The 17,366-nt window shown below is 34.8% G+C and overlaps 3 protein-coding genes across 3 annotated transcripts; 1 reads left to right on the forward strand and 2 right to left on the reverse strand.

Moving 5' to 3' along the window:
• Positions 1-5,468: 5,468 nt before the first annotated feature.
• LOC123266018 lies at positions 5,469-6,689 on the reverse strand. The gene has a single exon (XM_044730075.1). It carries the CDS (start codon positions 6,687-6,689, stop codon positions 5,469-5,471), a length of 1,221 nt encoding a protein of 406 aa, XP_044586010.1.
• Positions 6,690-9,762: 3,073 nt separating this feature from the next.
• LOC123266101 lies at positions 9,763-10,686 on the forward strand. The gene has a single exon (XM_044730161.1). The coding sequence runs from the start codon at positions 9,763-9,765 to the stop codon at positions 10,684-10,686; it is 924 nt and encodes a 307-aa protein (XP_044586096.1).
• A 1,516-nt stretch (positions 10,687-12,202) lies between these two features.
• LOC123266187 lies at positions 12,203-15,912 on the reverse strand. The gene is made up of 2 exons (XM_044730278.1): positions 13,986-15,912; positions 12,203-13,914 (listed from the first exon to the last, which is right to left on the reverse strand). Exons 1-2 carry the CDS (start codon positions 15,910-15,912, stop codon positions 12,203-12,205), a joined length of 3,639 nt encoding a protein of 1,212 aa, XP_044586213.1.
• Positions 15,913-17,366: the final 1,454 nt, after the last annotated feature.

The raw sequence follows: 17,366 nt of genomic DNA on the forward strand, positions 1-17,366 counted from the left end.
TGCACCAAGAAAATTTTGACGGAGGCCGAAGTTATATTGGAGCAAGAAGTGTTTTAGTGTCAAGAAATTTTGACTTCATTCACGAAATTTTCAGTCATCTCTAATATATTCTTAGTCCAAAGAAATTTACCTTTGAGTCAAGATTTTTTCTGCAGTGTATGGAAACATACAAGCAAAGATATAAAAAGTTTATATCCCACATGTATTTAATTTGTATGTTTTTTCTTAAAACGTAAATGAAAAATATTTTGTATGTTATTTGCTAATATGTTAGATATATTCATTAATATTATAAATTATAAATTTTTGTTATTAAGAGCGGACTTAAATTTGCAAGGTACCAGCTTAAATCAGCTGTTTACCTCTTCCTGATTCTTACTAAATTTTAAACCAATTTTCACTAATATTTAGCGATTAATTGTAAATTAGACATCTTGTTGAAGAAGTTTTATATTTGATAAATTTTGATCAATCGATAATATTAAAAAAATACATCCCCCAAATTTTATCAATATTATGGAAAATAATCGTTTGTCACTGATTTAGAAAATGACTTTCAAATTACGTCAGTATTATGTACAATTGTGACAAATTATTGGTGTTAAATAATGACTCACAGATGGTATCGGTATTACGTAAGACCGTGACTTGTCACTGATGTAAACACATGATATTAATCTTACGTCAAGATTACGTACAACCGTGACTTGTCACCGATGTAAACGCATGATGTTAAACTTACGTCAAGATTACGTACAGCCGTGACTTGTCACTGATGTAAACGCATGATGTTAAACTTACGTCGTTATGACATACAATGATGGCATTAATGTTACGTAATATTGTAGTTTATATATTATGTCAGTTGTACGTAATATCTAAGTCATTTCCGTTACATCATAGAGAAGTAATAAACTTACATCAGTATGATGTCAAAAATATATCATATATTTTTACATCATAATTGGATTACGACAGGTCAATTTTACGTCATATTTACGTAAAATATTGTGACATTCCTATGACTTATAAATGACGTCATATTGAAGTCATGTGTTCACTGGGTCTGTATTTCATGTAGAAGACTGAACTTCATTCTATCTAGCTTTTTAGACATTTCAGTGAATTTTAATTCAATATATTTTTTTGATAAACCTAAAATTATAACCAATAGAATATCAGTAGAATATCAGTAAATATTGTAAATAGATGATGTGATAAATTTTTAATAATCCAGTATACCCAAAAAGTATCAAAGTAAACAAAATCACAAAATTTTTAGAACATTTTAAGAAAAATACCTAACATTAATCAACTTATGAACATAAAGTTAGCCGACATCTAAAAATTTTTATAATTTTTTTTATTAAAAAAATTATTACAAAAAAAATAAAAAAAAAAATTTTCATTTGTAAAAACGTTCAAAAACTATAATTGCAATTATTTTAAATTAAAATATTTTTAGTTCTAATTTAATTAACTAAGCGAAATAAAAAAATCAAAAATGTCGGCTAACGTCATGACAATAATCAACTTGTCTAATTTAATACATTATAAATTTAAATAACAAACAATAAGTAAAGAAATAAAATCAAAAACTAATGATTAACACTTACCACAATTGCTACAAGCACCGTCGTATGTCATGTCTGAATTTATCTCAGGTAATCTTTTGGAGCCATCTGAAGAATAAATACCATAATTAAATAAATTTTAATAAACAAATTAGAAATTAAAATAATAATAATAAAAATTAGTGTACTTTTAAGTTTTTCTGACTTGTTACTGAGAGCAGCTCGAGAAAAATTACTATTTTCAAATAACGACGAAGACACTGAGTCAGTATCATAAAGGTAGTAGTTCAACACCTGAGATGTACCACTGGCTAGATCTACATTAAACCAAAATTTTAATCAATTATGACATATTATTTAAATTTTTTTAAAAATAAATTCAAAACTGTATATTAACATTTCCAAGACAAACACATTTGATTTAATTTAATGAAGTGAAAACGATAAATATTAATAGGTAAACAAAAAAATTATTATAAAAGAACATTCGATTAACCAATAAATTTTAGTACACCAGGTAATAAAGTAATATTTATTGCATAATAATGAATATACCTTTTTTTTTGATGATTTTTTGAGTCGAATTTTTTCAGTAACAATACTTTTTGGATCATTTCTTGATACAACTGAATCCATACCCTCTATATCATCTAATTCTCGACTTATACCTGCAGATGAGAGTTGTTGAACAGTCGGGGAAGTAGCTCGTCCCGGGTCGTCAGTGTTGACATTTATCGTGGTTTCGGCACGTAGTAAATGCCGCACGTAGTAAATAAAATAAAAAAAAATATTTCGGACAGTCTAGACCGGGGCTCGAACCCGACTCATCTAGTTTCGCGCCCGAGACTACCAGTTCGGCTATCTGAGACACTGTTCGAAACAATTAAATCAGTCACCTCATAAAGTGTCAAAACCAAGTCATTTTTTTTCATTGTACAGATAAAAATAGCTTAAATAAATTTATATTTTTTCCATGACTTCAAAATAATAATCGTAATAAATGATTCAAATTTTTGATGATTACGAAAATCTTGATTTCGAAATTACGGTGAAATTATTAACTGTATAAAAAAAGATCTGAAAAAGAAATTGTTAAAAATTTAATTGTTAAAAAAAAAATATCTCATAATAATTTTTCTTGATAACAAACAATTTTTCCGTAATTTTGAAATTAAAGTTTTCGTCTCTAAAAAAAAAAAAAACTCAAATCTTTAATAATAGATTCGAATTTTGGAATTACGGTGAAAATATTAGACGTGCAGAAAATATTCAAAGTTAAGTTGAAAATAAATTATAATTTATTAATTAATTAATTGTTGAATAAATTATCTCCCGATTTAAAAAAAAAAAAAAAAAAAAAAAAAAAAAAAAAACAATATTATTATATTTTTCATAAACAAAAATTATTATGGTTTTTCATTTAAGACTATGAAAAAAATACAACACTTGTTCCTGACTTACCGACATTATACGCTCGTTTCACGGTCGTTTCACTTACAGACTATTGTGCATCCACCACCGCGTTACGGTTTTTTGACAATTTATATGGTTTCGAATGACTGTTAAATGACAGACGATCGATCGATGATCTACGATTTTTACTCAGATAAAAAATCGGAGAAGTCAAGTAAAAATTTGGTTTTTCGAAGAGTGAAGTATGATAGCTATACAGAATAAAAATCATAAAGTAACAGTGAAAAACTTTCACAATGATACTCGTCGTTCACTGTCAAACGATGGCCGTTCGATAGTCAAGTGACGGTCATTCGACGATCATTTGTCGACACTGTGAATTCACGGTACATTCACCGTCGTTTCACGATTATTTTATCGTGACCACGAATCCGCCAGGGTTTCTTTTTTCTAAAGTATCTGAAAATAAATTTTATATTATATATTATGCATAAAACCATAGTTAGAAAAAAATCAATAGCAAACGATCAATTTACCAGTACAAGAGATTATTTCGACTTCACAAGGTATCCAGTTTTTCTTCGGTAGAGAATTTTTCTCCAAATATTAGTAGTATAGCTGAGAGCGTTCGAGATATAGGCAATGTAGGAATCTACTTACCGACAGGGTGGTTTGTGTCCATGCTAAATTATCAACCATATTTTCACCCCTTTTTTATCACTTGACCATATTTTCAACCCTTTTTATCGACTATTTGAATTTTAATTTCCGCCATTTTCCCGCCACCTTTTTATCGACTATTTGAATTTTAATTTCCGCCATTTTCCCGCCTTTGGATCCGCCATTTGGTAGACGCTATTTTGAATTTCCACCATTTTCCCATCCCCTTTTGATCCACCACGTGGTAGCCGCCATTTTCCGCGATTACGTCACCCCTTTTAGTCTGCTGCCTAGTAGCCGCCAATTCCCGCGACTACGTCACCCCTTTTGACCCGCCGCCTAGTAGCCGCCAATTCTCGCGACTACGTCACCCCTTTTGTTCTGCTGCCTAGTAGCCGCCATTTCCCGCGACTACGTCACCCCTTTTGGCCCACCATCTGGCAGCCGCCATTTTGACTATCTCTACAACCCTTTCACCGTCATCTCCCGTGATTTTACCGCCATTTTATCCCGCTATTTCGTCAGCTTTTATGTAAACAAGTCCTAACTTGTTAGTGACGTCATTTTCTGATGAAATTTTTTTCTGATGCAATCCTTTGTTCGTTTTTTACCCCCACTTTTTCATCTTTATGGTGGTGGTGGGGATTAACGATATAAAATCAGCTCGCAACCGCGAGATCATTATTCAGTTTTTGGTTGTGATCTTGTGCACTTAAGTTGAGAAGATGGAGATTTTTATTGATTTTGAAGGCTTCTACACGCTTGATGGATCTTTTATTGTCAAAGAGCTCGCTGTTATTTCGCTTAGCGATGAACTGGATTTTTTAAGTTCTGCTGCGTTAGCAACTTTCGAACCACCAGCTGAGTACACCAATGAATTTATGGTCTTGGAGACCAAAGACTTTTTGATGAGAAACCATGGCATCAGATGGGATGAAGGATCATTCTTCTATATCGAACTCGAAGAAGTGCTACGAGAGACTCTCAAGCACAAAACATACGTTTATGTTTTGGGTGAAGAAAAAAAACATTGGCTTGAAAAAGAAATTAATTTTTCAGCTGAAGTAATTGATTTATCAAAGATGAGATTCATCAACCATCTTGAAGACTTTGATCCCATCCAACCATGTCTCCTGAGGAAAAATCACTCAAAGAAAAGCAATTATGCTTGTGCCTACGAAACAGTTCAGAGAATGAAACGTTGGTTTCTCAGCTGCTGGGGTTTAAGTCCATCGCTGGAAAAGTCATTACAGCTTTTTAATCAGTTCCAGTCTTTAATCAAGATGGATCCACAAGATATTGCTTGTTTAGATGAATCTATTATACTACAATTCACAAAACACGAAATTGATAGTATATGGTCAAAGCTACCTCATCATATGAAGATGGACTCAAGATTTATCGACTACACAAGATGTACAGAGCATTATAAGACTATGTATAATGATGTTCTCGATGGCCCTTATCCATTGAAGAAGGACTGCTATGAATGTAATAATAAATCTTTTTTTATGAGCTAATGTATCTTAAAATAATTATTTTAATAAGGTTTTATAAATAAACAATCATTAAATTACAAATAAAAGTTTTTTTTTTATTAATTAATTTTTTTATTATTACATTAAGTTTATTAATTATTTTTTATTACATTAAGTTTATTAATTAACATAGGTTCAATAATTTTATTTAATTCTTGTATTCGTCGGTGAAATCGTTCTCTATCTCTTGCTGCTTGTTCCCATGGACCTTTCCTTGCTTGTCTGGATGCAAAGTCCCACACATACATGTAATGTATGGTAGGCTTAGGATCAAACTGTACCATTAAGTAAGTTTTCTCACAGTGCTGCTGATGGGATTATACACAATTATTCGGTCGTGAATTATCAAACAGTAAGCAGCAGTTTGATTTGGAAACTGTGCTGACGATTCAAACTCCAGACGTATATCGACAGGTCCAGACTTGATTGACTCGTTCTGCTTGGAGCAGTCAATTATATACAGAGGAGCTATCTTTAGAAAATCTTTCTTAGCTATTAGCGGTTCAGCTTCTTTTCCATAGTAAGCACTTTGAAAATTTGTGTACATGTCATACATCAAGGCGTACTGATTATTCGTAATATTGAGGTTCAAATTTCCATATGGATAACTCTGAGAGTTCAAGATGAGCTTAATGTCTCTTATGTTGCAGTGGTCAAACTCGCTTGCATTTTGATTTGATTGATTCTTTCTTGCTGTTTGAAATCCAACGATGACAAAACGAGGTTTCTCGAGTTGATTTGTTGTTTTGATTGCCCAAATGTGATTGGTTGTAGCTGGTAGCAGTGGATACTCATACAGTTCCCAAGTCCGGAAACTGATTGGGATAGCTGGATCAGAGGTTATGTAATTCAACACCTCAATTTTTTGCTTGTCAGACATTGTTATATACGGTACAATCCACTCAATTTTTTGAATCTTAATTGTAACATTTTCATTCTCAGCGGTAACAACATAAGCATTTTGATCAGTATTTGATCTGATCAGTATCAATTCATGTTTGGCATTCACAATAACTCGTTGATAATCTTCAGCAAATCCAAGGATAAAACTCAGCGGTACTGAGACATCAAAGTAACCATTAGCATCAGTCAACTTGTTGTCATCCTCTTTAACAATCCGACCAGCATTTTCCAGAATATTTTGTTGTCCCGGACTCAGAGAAGCGTATCCTTTCATAACACTGGTAATACCAACATTCTTACATCTGTCAATTTCTACACCATTTAGTTCATAACGTATCTCTTCAAACATATGACAGACAGCCATGTTGATCATCTTTGTAGTAGCACTCACAGCGGTATTATCAGCTTTCCTTATTCTTCCATAAAAATGTAATGTGCTCTTGCTCGGAAGCAAGCACAGATCTTGATGTTGAACAGCAATCCGGATTTCATCACTGTTGTTAAATGTTGATGATGCGTATGGTAGGTGTGAATGAGCTTCACAGTGCGCGATAGACTCATCAAAAATAATCGATTTTTTTATATCTAAGATTTCCGCCATGGTATCACACAAGCTAGACAACAAAAATTTATTTTTATCTTGTGAATTTTCCACGTAATTTTAGTCCTAGACTTTTTAGGAACTCTGTGTTCTGACGTGTCAACACTTTCAGAGCTCGATGATGACTGGTAATCTTTGGACATGTTGTAATCCTTTTATACCCACTACCAGTCTTTGTCTCATATACGATACCCATTACAGACACTTTATATGCAGTCTTATAGTAATAGTCTCACCACGGAAATTTGCTATTCTCCCGTCCTGGTCAACAATGCGGAGTCTCACGTTGTGTATTGCTCGTACGGCGACTGGTAGGTAAATGATATTTGTTGGCACCTCTACTATTTTATATCCTGCTGGAACTCTCGGAAAAAATTCATGGATTGTGTCATTCTTCTCACCATTGATGTATGACCCAGTAGTTATATTGCACTCGACTCTCAGAGCATTGATTTTTAATATTTTAACTGGTAAATCAGATTTATGTGCTATGTTAGGTTCAAGCATGCGGTTGGTAAATCCAAGTAATGATCCAATAGAATCTTCAGGTTCAAAATTTATATACTGATCACATTTTATTTCACTTCTCAACTCATTGTTGTTTGCTTTTAAAGTGAAACTCAGTTCAGGTAATGTCTTGTTTATATAAGTTTCAATATCTTTAATTTCATAACTTCCTGTTGGTATAGTTATTTCTTGAAATCTATTGATTGTACTTCTCTTTGATCTTTTTGAAGACACATAGAATTTATTAGCACCATCATCAATATTTGGTATTGAATTAAATGTGAGGAGCTTAACAAGTCCAAGAACATAATTTTTTTTTGGTAATAGCTCAATCGGTGGAAAATAATTTGCCTCCAGTATGGAGGAATTTCCAGATAGTGTCAAAGTGAATGACTGCCATGACTGACGCTTGTAGTCCCGAGTCACTTCAATTTATAGTTGTCCAGTCAGGAATTTTAAACACAAATGTCCACATATGATTGTATCAAAGTCTTGATATCTTTTATGATTGTACTTTACGCTACCAACATCGAGATACTCCATCAAGTCTTGCGGAGGTTGTAGATTACCAAAACTGTCAAAATAAATTACTTGATCATGATTTTTCTTGTATGCAACCCAGTGAGTTCCAGGTCCAAGTTTATCATCCAAATTTATTATTGCTGATTCATTTGTTTTAGGTCCAGATTTTGGTAAATCATTTCTCATGAAAACTCCACGAAAATTTGGAATTTTAAGCAGCTTGGCATATTTTAATAAATCGATGTTAGTCAGTGCTCGATGTGGTAGCTCTACTGGTTTTTTGAGTTCTTGCAGCCAGCTCCCTCTGGGTATGGTTTCAGATAAAGTCCCATACCAGTGCGGTAAGGTTTAAGGTATAATCCTCTACCTACAGCTATTTCCTCCATCTTCAAGTTGTGACGTTTCTTTTCAACAAGTTGATTTTTAGCTGCACTTGCATCGTTCACAGCTTTTGCAACACCTGCAGCTCCACCTGCCAGAGCACCAACCGCCGATAACCCTGCAAACAGGGGAATCAAGAATGGAAGTACTCCACCAATCTTTGATGGAACTGGTAGAATACGAGGCAATCGAACGTTTTTCTTCCCACCAGCCTTCTTGACAGCCTTGCGAGCACCTTCAAGAGCTGTTTTAACTGGATCTCCACCAGGCTGCATGGACTTTTTAGCTTCATCAACAACCTGTCTCAAAGCAACATCCTTCTTCTTGGGCTTAGTTGTCTTTCTTTTGACTGTCTTGCGTTTTATCATCTTACGCTTTGTTGTTTTTCGCTTCGTTGTTTTTCTCTTTGTTGTCTTTCTTTTAACAACTGTCTTACGCTTCGTTGTTTTTCTTTTAATTGTCTTACGCTTGGTAATAGGTTTTTCTTTTTTAAGACCCATACCGAAACGTCTTTTCAACTTCATGATTTTATTTACACTCCAAGCAGCAGCTTTTTCACCAATAGCAGCGTCTCTTGCTTGAAATCGTTGCCACGCTTTCTCAGCAAGAATTTTATCAGCCTCGTGACGAGCTTCCAAATTTTCACGATTTTTAGAGTAAGCTATATCGTGTTCCTTACACGCAGCGTCCAAAGGATTTATACCTGAATCACCTCGAGCTAACCTCTTGGCTAATTTTGTACCTGGACCACAGTACTGATATCCTGGTATGTGAAGTTCAAGTGGAAGCTTATTGATTATATGGTTGACAACACCTTTACCACGTCTGCTCTCAGACATGACACATCTAAGAATGACTTAGTGATCTATATAAGCCTGTATTTATACCTCTGAGCCTCAGAATTAAGTGAGCAGTCATGGAGTTTAAGAAACCAAGAGCTCAGTTACCAGTTATCAACTTTGATCAAATTGTTCAAGGGACAGGTGTGAAAAAACTCAAACGACACGGTGCTTTGCTTCCAAATAGTGTACGTGCTATATTTTGCGGGCCATCCAACTGTGGAAAGACAAATGCTCTGCTGTCTCTTATTGTACATCCAAACGGTTTGAAATTTGAGAATATATATCTCTACTCAAAGTCTCTTAACCAACCAAAGTATCAGTTCCTGGAGACACTGCTTAAACAGATTGATCGTATTGGATTCTTCACTTTCAGCGAACATGAGACTGTAATCAAGCCTGAAGATGCTAAGCCTAACTCTCTGATGATATTTGACGATGTTGCTTGTGAAAAACAAGATCACATTAAGGCTTTTTTCTGTATGGGTCGACACAAGGATGTTGATAGCTTCTATCTCTGTCAAACTTATACACGAATACCTAAACATCTAATTAGAGATAATACAAACTTTCTCGTGCTATTTCGTCAAGATGAAATGAATCTGAAGCATATTTATGATGACCATGTCAATACAGACATGTCATACAACTCATTCAGAGATTTATGCTCAGCATGCTGGAATAAATATGGATTTGTAGTAATAGATAAAGACAGTGAATTAAACAGTGGTAGGTATCGAAAAGGATTCGACTGCTTCATTAGTATAAATTGAGGTACTTTAAAGTGTGATAGTCATACATGCTGTAGACTTTGACCTATCAACATGAAGCCTGAAGAAATTTCAAAGCAGAAGGATATTTTACATCAGATATCTCAAGCCAGTGATGCTATCCGACGGAAGCACAAGATGCTGAAGTTGGGCAAAGATACAGCTGAAAAAGCCATGGAGGAAATGTTCAAGCCTATTGTGACACCACTTCAGAGTATAGTTGAATCTTCAAAACTTAAAAAAGAAAATATTAATAAAGAAGAAAAGCCGCAGGTTGAAAAAGAAGAAGAGGTTCAAGAACAAGAGATTGAAAAATCTTTATACGCTGACCCAACCGCATACAACAGTTTAATGACCGATGATGAAAGTTTATCTAACAACACAGCATTTGCTATTACCCCACCACCCTCAACAAGTACTCCAGCTCGTAAAAATCCTCTTCTCTCTAATTATTTACAACGTTTAAGTTCAAAAAACAAAAATAATGATATGAGATATGGTGTACGCAGAAAACATGGTGAAATGTATATGGGTGATTCAAATATTTCATTTGCAAATGATACAATAACTGTCAAAGAAAGAAGTTATCCAATAACTCCAGGGTTGTTGGAATTATTGTTCACAAAAACACCAAAAGATACGCTTGTCACGCAAGATGACAAGACAAAATATTTGGAAATTATCCAGAGAACAAATACTCATAGGAAAAGTTATGACCCAAGTAAAAGTATTTACGTAGATTCAACAGACAAGTATAAGAAATATATTGCTGATTTTGCTGAAAAGCATGGTAGAGGACTACCAAAATTTATGATTACCACCAAGACACCCATGGACTATGTATACTGGGATGATCCAAATGAACTAGTTGACCGTTTACGACTGCTGATGGCGTCTCAAGCTGCTGGAAATCCAAGTCACACAAATGAAATCATGTCAATTATTGAAGAGCTTAGGGAGGCTGGAGTTATATATTAAAAGCTTCTAGAAAATTATTTCATTCAGACGTTGACAGCCAAAGTGTTCACAACTATGAGCATCGATATATTTGGACGTCCACTGGGCAATGACAAGTCAGGTCAACGAGGACCAGCTGGTAGAGGTTTCAATGTAACTTCTGATGGAAACTATAACATTGAGAATAAAAGACTGTGCAATCTCGGTAATCCTTCAAATGAACATGATGCTGCGACAGTACAATTTGTACGGAGACAGATGTCTGAACTGAATAAAAGTATAGACAGTGAACAGAAAGAGATTATTTCACATTTACACTCAGAAATAGTAATACTGAAAGCTACTATAATAAATTTGCAGACGACTATTGAGGACGTTAAAGCAGTAGTCTCCACTCACCGGAATAATATAAAATATCTCATTGAGAAACTCAATGGTCGACAAAAAGGCAGTGATAGCTAAAGAGCTTCACAAGCCAGCTCGCCGGAACTATAAGCGTCGTCATGTTGACATCCGAGGTCTCGATGAGACTTGGCAAGCTGACTTGGTTGAGATGATTCCATATGCAACAGTTAATAAAGGATATAAATATCTACTTACAATAATAGATATTTTTTCAAAGTATGCTTGGGCAGTTCCAATTAAATCAAAAAGTGGTGTTGATGTTACTAGTGCTATGAAGTCTGTACTCCAACAAGGTCGTATACCTAAGAATCTCCATGTTGATCAGGGTAAAGAGTTTTACAACAAGGAATTCAAAGATCTGATGAAGCAGCACAAGATAAATCTTTACTCAACATTCAGCAATCTCAAAGCATCTATCTGTGAGCGTTTTAATAGAACACTTAGGAATAAAATGTGGCGAGAATTCACAGCTCGTGGTAGCTATAAGTGGACTGATATACTGGAGGACTTGGTGAATACTTACAATAACACCAAACATAGTACCATCAAAATGAAACCTGCTGATGTTACCGCTGCTCAGGAGAAACAACTGCTTGAAAAAATCTATCAACAAATTCAGCCAGCATCAGAGAAGAAAAATAAATTCAAAGTTGGTGACAAGGTTCGAATCAGCAAGTATAAAAATGTATTTGAGAAAGGATATACACCAAACTGGACGACTGAGATTTTCACCATCAAGACTGTTCAGAATACAATTCCAACAACATACAAGCTTGTCGACTACTAGGATCAACCAATACAAGGCGGATTTTATGAAGAAGAACTCAGCAAAGTCAAATATCCAGATGTATACTTAGTTGAAAAAATTATTAAGAAAAGTGGAAATAAATACTATGTTAAATGGCTAGGTTTTGATACTAAACATAATAGTTGGATTAATAAAAATGATATATAATAAATATATTTATTAAAAAACTTAAATATATTTATTTACAACCTTAAATCTAATTATTTATAATCTTAAATCTAATTATTTACAATCTTAAGTTTAATTATTTACAATCTTAAGTCTAAGTATTTACAATTATTTACATTTTCTCCTTTTAGCTGGTGGCTCTACATCTGCTTTCTGCTAGCCCCATGGAAGAGTATCAGTAGAGTCTTCCAGCAGTTGACGTTTATCATCATCCCAGCTCAGTGAAAGCTTATTTTGTTTGATAGTTTTGACAACATGTCTATTACTTCTTATCAAGAATTGCTCTTTAAAAATATTTACATGATCTAATAAACAATTCTTGAAGTCATCAAACGTAATGGTTCGCAGTGTTGATCCTTTGACTCCATTGGCTCTCTTTTTCACCTCACTTTTCTCGTGTAGCTTAAATGCATACAGCTTTGCTCTGAGGCCGATAAACTCTGATACAATTTTGCCATTGTTTTCATCCTTCATGAGTCCAAGAACCTTCTTATTCTTTTGAGGTATACCATACTCGTTGTTGATTGGATAGTCAGAAGTATCAAACTTGTGTATATCACGTTTGATAACTTGAAAAATATCAGGCACCTTGAAGTGATAGATGAGACTGTCCGTGTCGGTATAGAGCAGCTTCGCAGCGTCATTGTCGAAATTCTGCTTAACATATTTATAATGAAAATCATATACAAAGATCTTCGACAAGTCCAGGATACTGAAGCCGACATAAATTGGTTTATTGAAGTAAACGTTCAATTTATCCATCTCAACTATTACTAGATTTTCCCCGAAAATCGTGAAGCTGTTAAAGTTTGATTTTGAAATCAAACTTTTTGCGCCATATCGACCGAGCCACTTGTTTACTAGCTTGATATCCTTATGTTTACGCACATTCTCCATGGTCTTACCAAACACTGCGTTGTTCATGAGTTTGAAAAAGTTCTTTTCAAACTCATTGGCAGCATTTTTACGACACTCGGTGTTCTTGTCGATGTAAGGTTTGAGCCATGGTGACTGCGCAAACTTTAATACTCGGTGAACTTTTACAAGTTTCATTCCGAGTTGCAAACACTGTTCCAAGTTCTTGTAATAAATCACATAATTCATTTTTGGATACAGTGTTGTAGCTAGCTTACGAGTCTTGCTGCCTGGTGGAGTGAAGTGTTCTGAACACAATGGCATGTCTTTGTGGAGTTCATGTAGATCTTCAGGATACTCCAAGTCAACCTCAAGTACATATCCGATAGATTCATCAGAGTTGAATATTGATGTAATATTCTCCTCTGTGATCTTTTCCTCCCACTCAAAGGAGCCTTGAGGAAGAGACATGCTCATTGCAGCTCCGTAGAGGTGGTTTACGTCCAGATACATGATGTAGGACTCATCTTCTTCTGGATTGAAGTCTTCACCCATGTAACGGTTGTTGGCCTTGGCGTATCGATTGACACATTGAGATACTCCACCACGGAGACCTTTCTCAAAAAACAGTATCTTTTCGGGGTCTAGTAATAGCTCAAGTTGTACTCCTGTATGTTTGAGCATGGCAGAAAAAGCAAGTCCTGGAGCAGTATAATAATGTAGAGCGTCTAACTCATAAGTTTTGTAACAACTTGCACGAAAATTTTCAAAAATATCTGCCAATAATAAGACATCTGTTTTTAAATAGAGATCAGAGTATTCACCGAGAGTCTGTATGTTGAATTTATTCCACACTGTTTGGGCAAACGAGTAGTCTTCGTCACTAATGTGTTTATCACTCAGTCGAGAGTAAAAAGCTTGTCTGTCTGATAGTTCAGTCTCGTATAATTTTTCTAAACTGTCCACGTATTCATAGGGAAATATTCCCTTGCTCGTTACAAGTTTAAGTTGTTCTGGTCAGAGTAAAACTGTCGTGTGATTTTCATGTCATTGTCAGTTAAGTATGATGAAAGTTTGTCAATACTTGATGCCATGAATCTAAATGAGTCGATGAATCTGAGATGAATATTGGTGTCGTCTACAGTTTTGGTAAATGCAATGTACTTTTCTTTATTAATAGGTAATATTTCAACTGAACCATTGAAAACTGTTGCTACAGACTCTAAGATAAAATGACAGTCATAGCCGGATAAGTTGTGAAAAACTATTGGAATGATGTGACTTTGTTGAAAATTTAAGTTACAGGAGTTATGAGCAGCTTCTCTGAATTTCCCGGTGAAGTGACAGTGGTCTCTTACTTTCTTATCATTGGCAGATTTAAATGGCTCATTGCAGATATGACAATTCACTGCTTCATCAAATGACTTCTGTTCTTCATCAGTCAACTTTGGTAGAGGTTTTGGATTTTTTAAATAACCACTGACTTGGTGGCTTATTGACTCAAGTTCTTGTACAAACCACTTAATACAATCTTCCGAACGATTTAAATTAAACCTGGACAGTGAATTGTCATAACTGCAATGTAAGTAATAAGCTATACTGTGAGGTGTATGCTTTTGAATATCTTCTGTTTCCTCCTCCAGGACGCTTTCAAGATCCGCGTATACAACAAACGGTACTGGATCTTTGTATTTATGATCTTTGAATGATAGTATTTTATTTTTTTCGCTGGGTAGAGTCATTCTTACTTTGTTGTATTGGAGACAATCAGATTGGTGTCGTTTAAATGATGCTTCATGTCTGAAATGACAGAGACAACGATCGCAGAAGAATAACTTGTAGTGTCCCTTTTTAACACTACTTCCGACTAATCTTGAAGGATTTCGTATCCATGCAAAATGAAATATAGGTTTGTGATTTTCAATACTATCATCTTTGTTCAATGTCAAGTTTGTTTCAATCATAAGCAGATGAATGGTATCTTTCTCACACTCAAGATTTGGACTTAAGTATAGAGGAATAATAACACTAGGATCTTTTTCATTTTCTTTTGACTCTATACCGTACACATTAATTCTTAAATCATTCATTTTTTCAAATAATGGTATATCCTTCAATTCTATTGGAAATTTTATTCCAGTATGATCTAATACTGAGCTGGGATATGGATAAGATGACGGTAAATTCCTATTTGATTTTACTGGATATAAAGCCGCAACAACACACCAAAGAAAGCAGTAGTGATCCTCATTGATTATATTGACTACACCTTCCTTCTTACGAATGTCACCTGGGACTTGAACAAACGTTGAAATTCCCGCTTGTAGTGGTGTAAATCTTGAAATATTAACAGTCAGATTGAGAGTTTCTGACAAACTCCAACCTGACTGATTTTCTTGAAGCTCGTCAACTTTTCTCAACGTTTGACTCACTACGCTTTCTTGATACCATTCATGTAATCCTGTTTCAGCTAAAATTGTAGAGCTTTTACTCTGGAATGACTTGGTTTCTACAACAACAGCATCATTCTTATGACATTCAAATCGACAAAGGAGCAGGGTATTGGCTTTCAGACTCCCATGCTGCTGCATGGCTTCTTGAACTTTCATGATAACCAAGTTTTCAGCATCGTTCAAGAAGGTCTTCAAGTCAGCGTGACGGAGATTAATGACACATCCTGTCTTGATTCTACCCTCAAATGCACTCTCCATGTCCTGCCATTTGATAGTAGCAGCAGCTCGATTACTGAGGTCACCAACAACTCTATGGCTCAATCCTAAGAATTTTTCTCCATACGTGTTTAGGAGAGCAATGTTTGACTGTAGACATTGTCGAAGATGAACGCTTGATGTTGGGTCAAGTAGAATGGTGCTGTAGTACTGAGCATTGTCTTCACAGATATCAAACCACCTCAAACTTGTAGCTTGAGGAACTTGATCAAGCTGGTTGAGTTCTTCAAAAGCTGTGATGACTGATGAAACCAAGTTGGTGATGGCTGTCTTCAAATCCATTTTGACTTGAAGAGTTTCCTTACAGAGTCTTCTTAAAGAGAACCGTAAAGCGCTGAGTAGAGATTCGTTCTTGTAGCACTTAGTTGTAGCACTTTATCGTAGCACTTGGTTGTAGATTCTGTTCTTGTAGAGGTTCTTCACTGTATAAGATTCACGTTAATAATGAAAATGTTCGTGAAGATACCCGCTTTTATATGCTCGCGTTGCGTCAGCCTTTCTTCAACCCCCACCACAAATCATCTATTTCATCATCTTTTCTAACGCGGCGTCATAACCGCCATCTTGAGACTAGCCATCGCGTCTGTTTGTTGCATCATCCTTTCTGACGCGGCGTCATAACCACCATCTTGAGACTAGCCATCGCGTCTGTTTGTTGCATCATCTTTCTAGCGTCATTACCCCTTTCTTACCGCGAACCGTTTCTCCCACTACTCACCAACAACCAATCGCGGCTTTCCACAGCTGATATTATATAAACATCGCGAGTTCCCAGCAGTTCAGTTCTAACTTTCTCATCAACTTGGAAGCATCATGGAAATTATAATCGACGTTCAAGGATTTCAAGGTGAAACTTTCATAGCCAAGGAGCTGGCTTGGATCACCATTGACCAGGAGATTGAAGAAATATCAAGTACAGTCTTCAAGCCACCTTACCCTTGGGACTTTCAATCGTTACACTACCAGCGACTTAACAAAGCCATCTTTGCTGCTTGTCATAAAATTTCCTGGACTCAAGGACAAGTTGCTTACAACAAACTCAACCAAGTCATAGAAAAAGCAGTCGCTGACAAGCAGTTTATATATGTCAAGGGCTTAGAGAAAAAACGTTGGCTACAGAATATTGTCAAGTCAAAGACAATTATTGACTTGGAGAATTTGAACTGTCCACCGCTGAAAAAACGTCAAGATTACACTTGTCATTTCTGTAGCAACCATACACAGCAGGCCAACTTGTACTGGTGTGCTTTAGAGAATGTTAAAAAATTAAAAGAATGGTTTGTTAAAAATTACTGTGGAAATCCATTTCTTGAAAAATCACTGAAATTATTCTGCAAGTTGAGTATTGAAGATATGAGACCTCAAGATATTGCCATGCTACCTAAATATTTTATTATTGGATGTGCTGCTGACAAAATCAACAGTATTTGGTCAAAACTACCAGCAGCTTTTCAGGAGGATAAGGACATCATGAAGTACAGACGTTGTAATAAACATTATAGGACAACAGCTATTGAATACGATGATTTTTTTGATGATATTCCATTAGTTATTAATTGTAAATTTTGTGGAAAACAATAAAGCATAATTATTTTTAATCATCAGCAATTAAATTTCTTCAAAATCTTAAATTTAAAATTATAATAGTTTAAATTTAAATTTATAATAGTTTAAATTTTAATATTTTTTAAAATAATTAATAATATTTTAAATTTGAAAATTTTTTTAAAATAAAT

Source organism: Cotesia glomerata, linkage group LG1 (genome assembly GCF_020080835.1).
Source record: "Cotesia glomerata isolate CgM1 linkage group LG1, MPM_Cglom_v2.3, whole genome shotgun sequence".
Lineage (NCBI taxonomy): Eukaryota > Metazoa > Arthropoda > Insecta > Hymenoptera > Braconidae > Cotesia > Cotesia glomerata.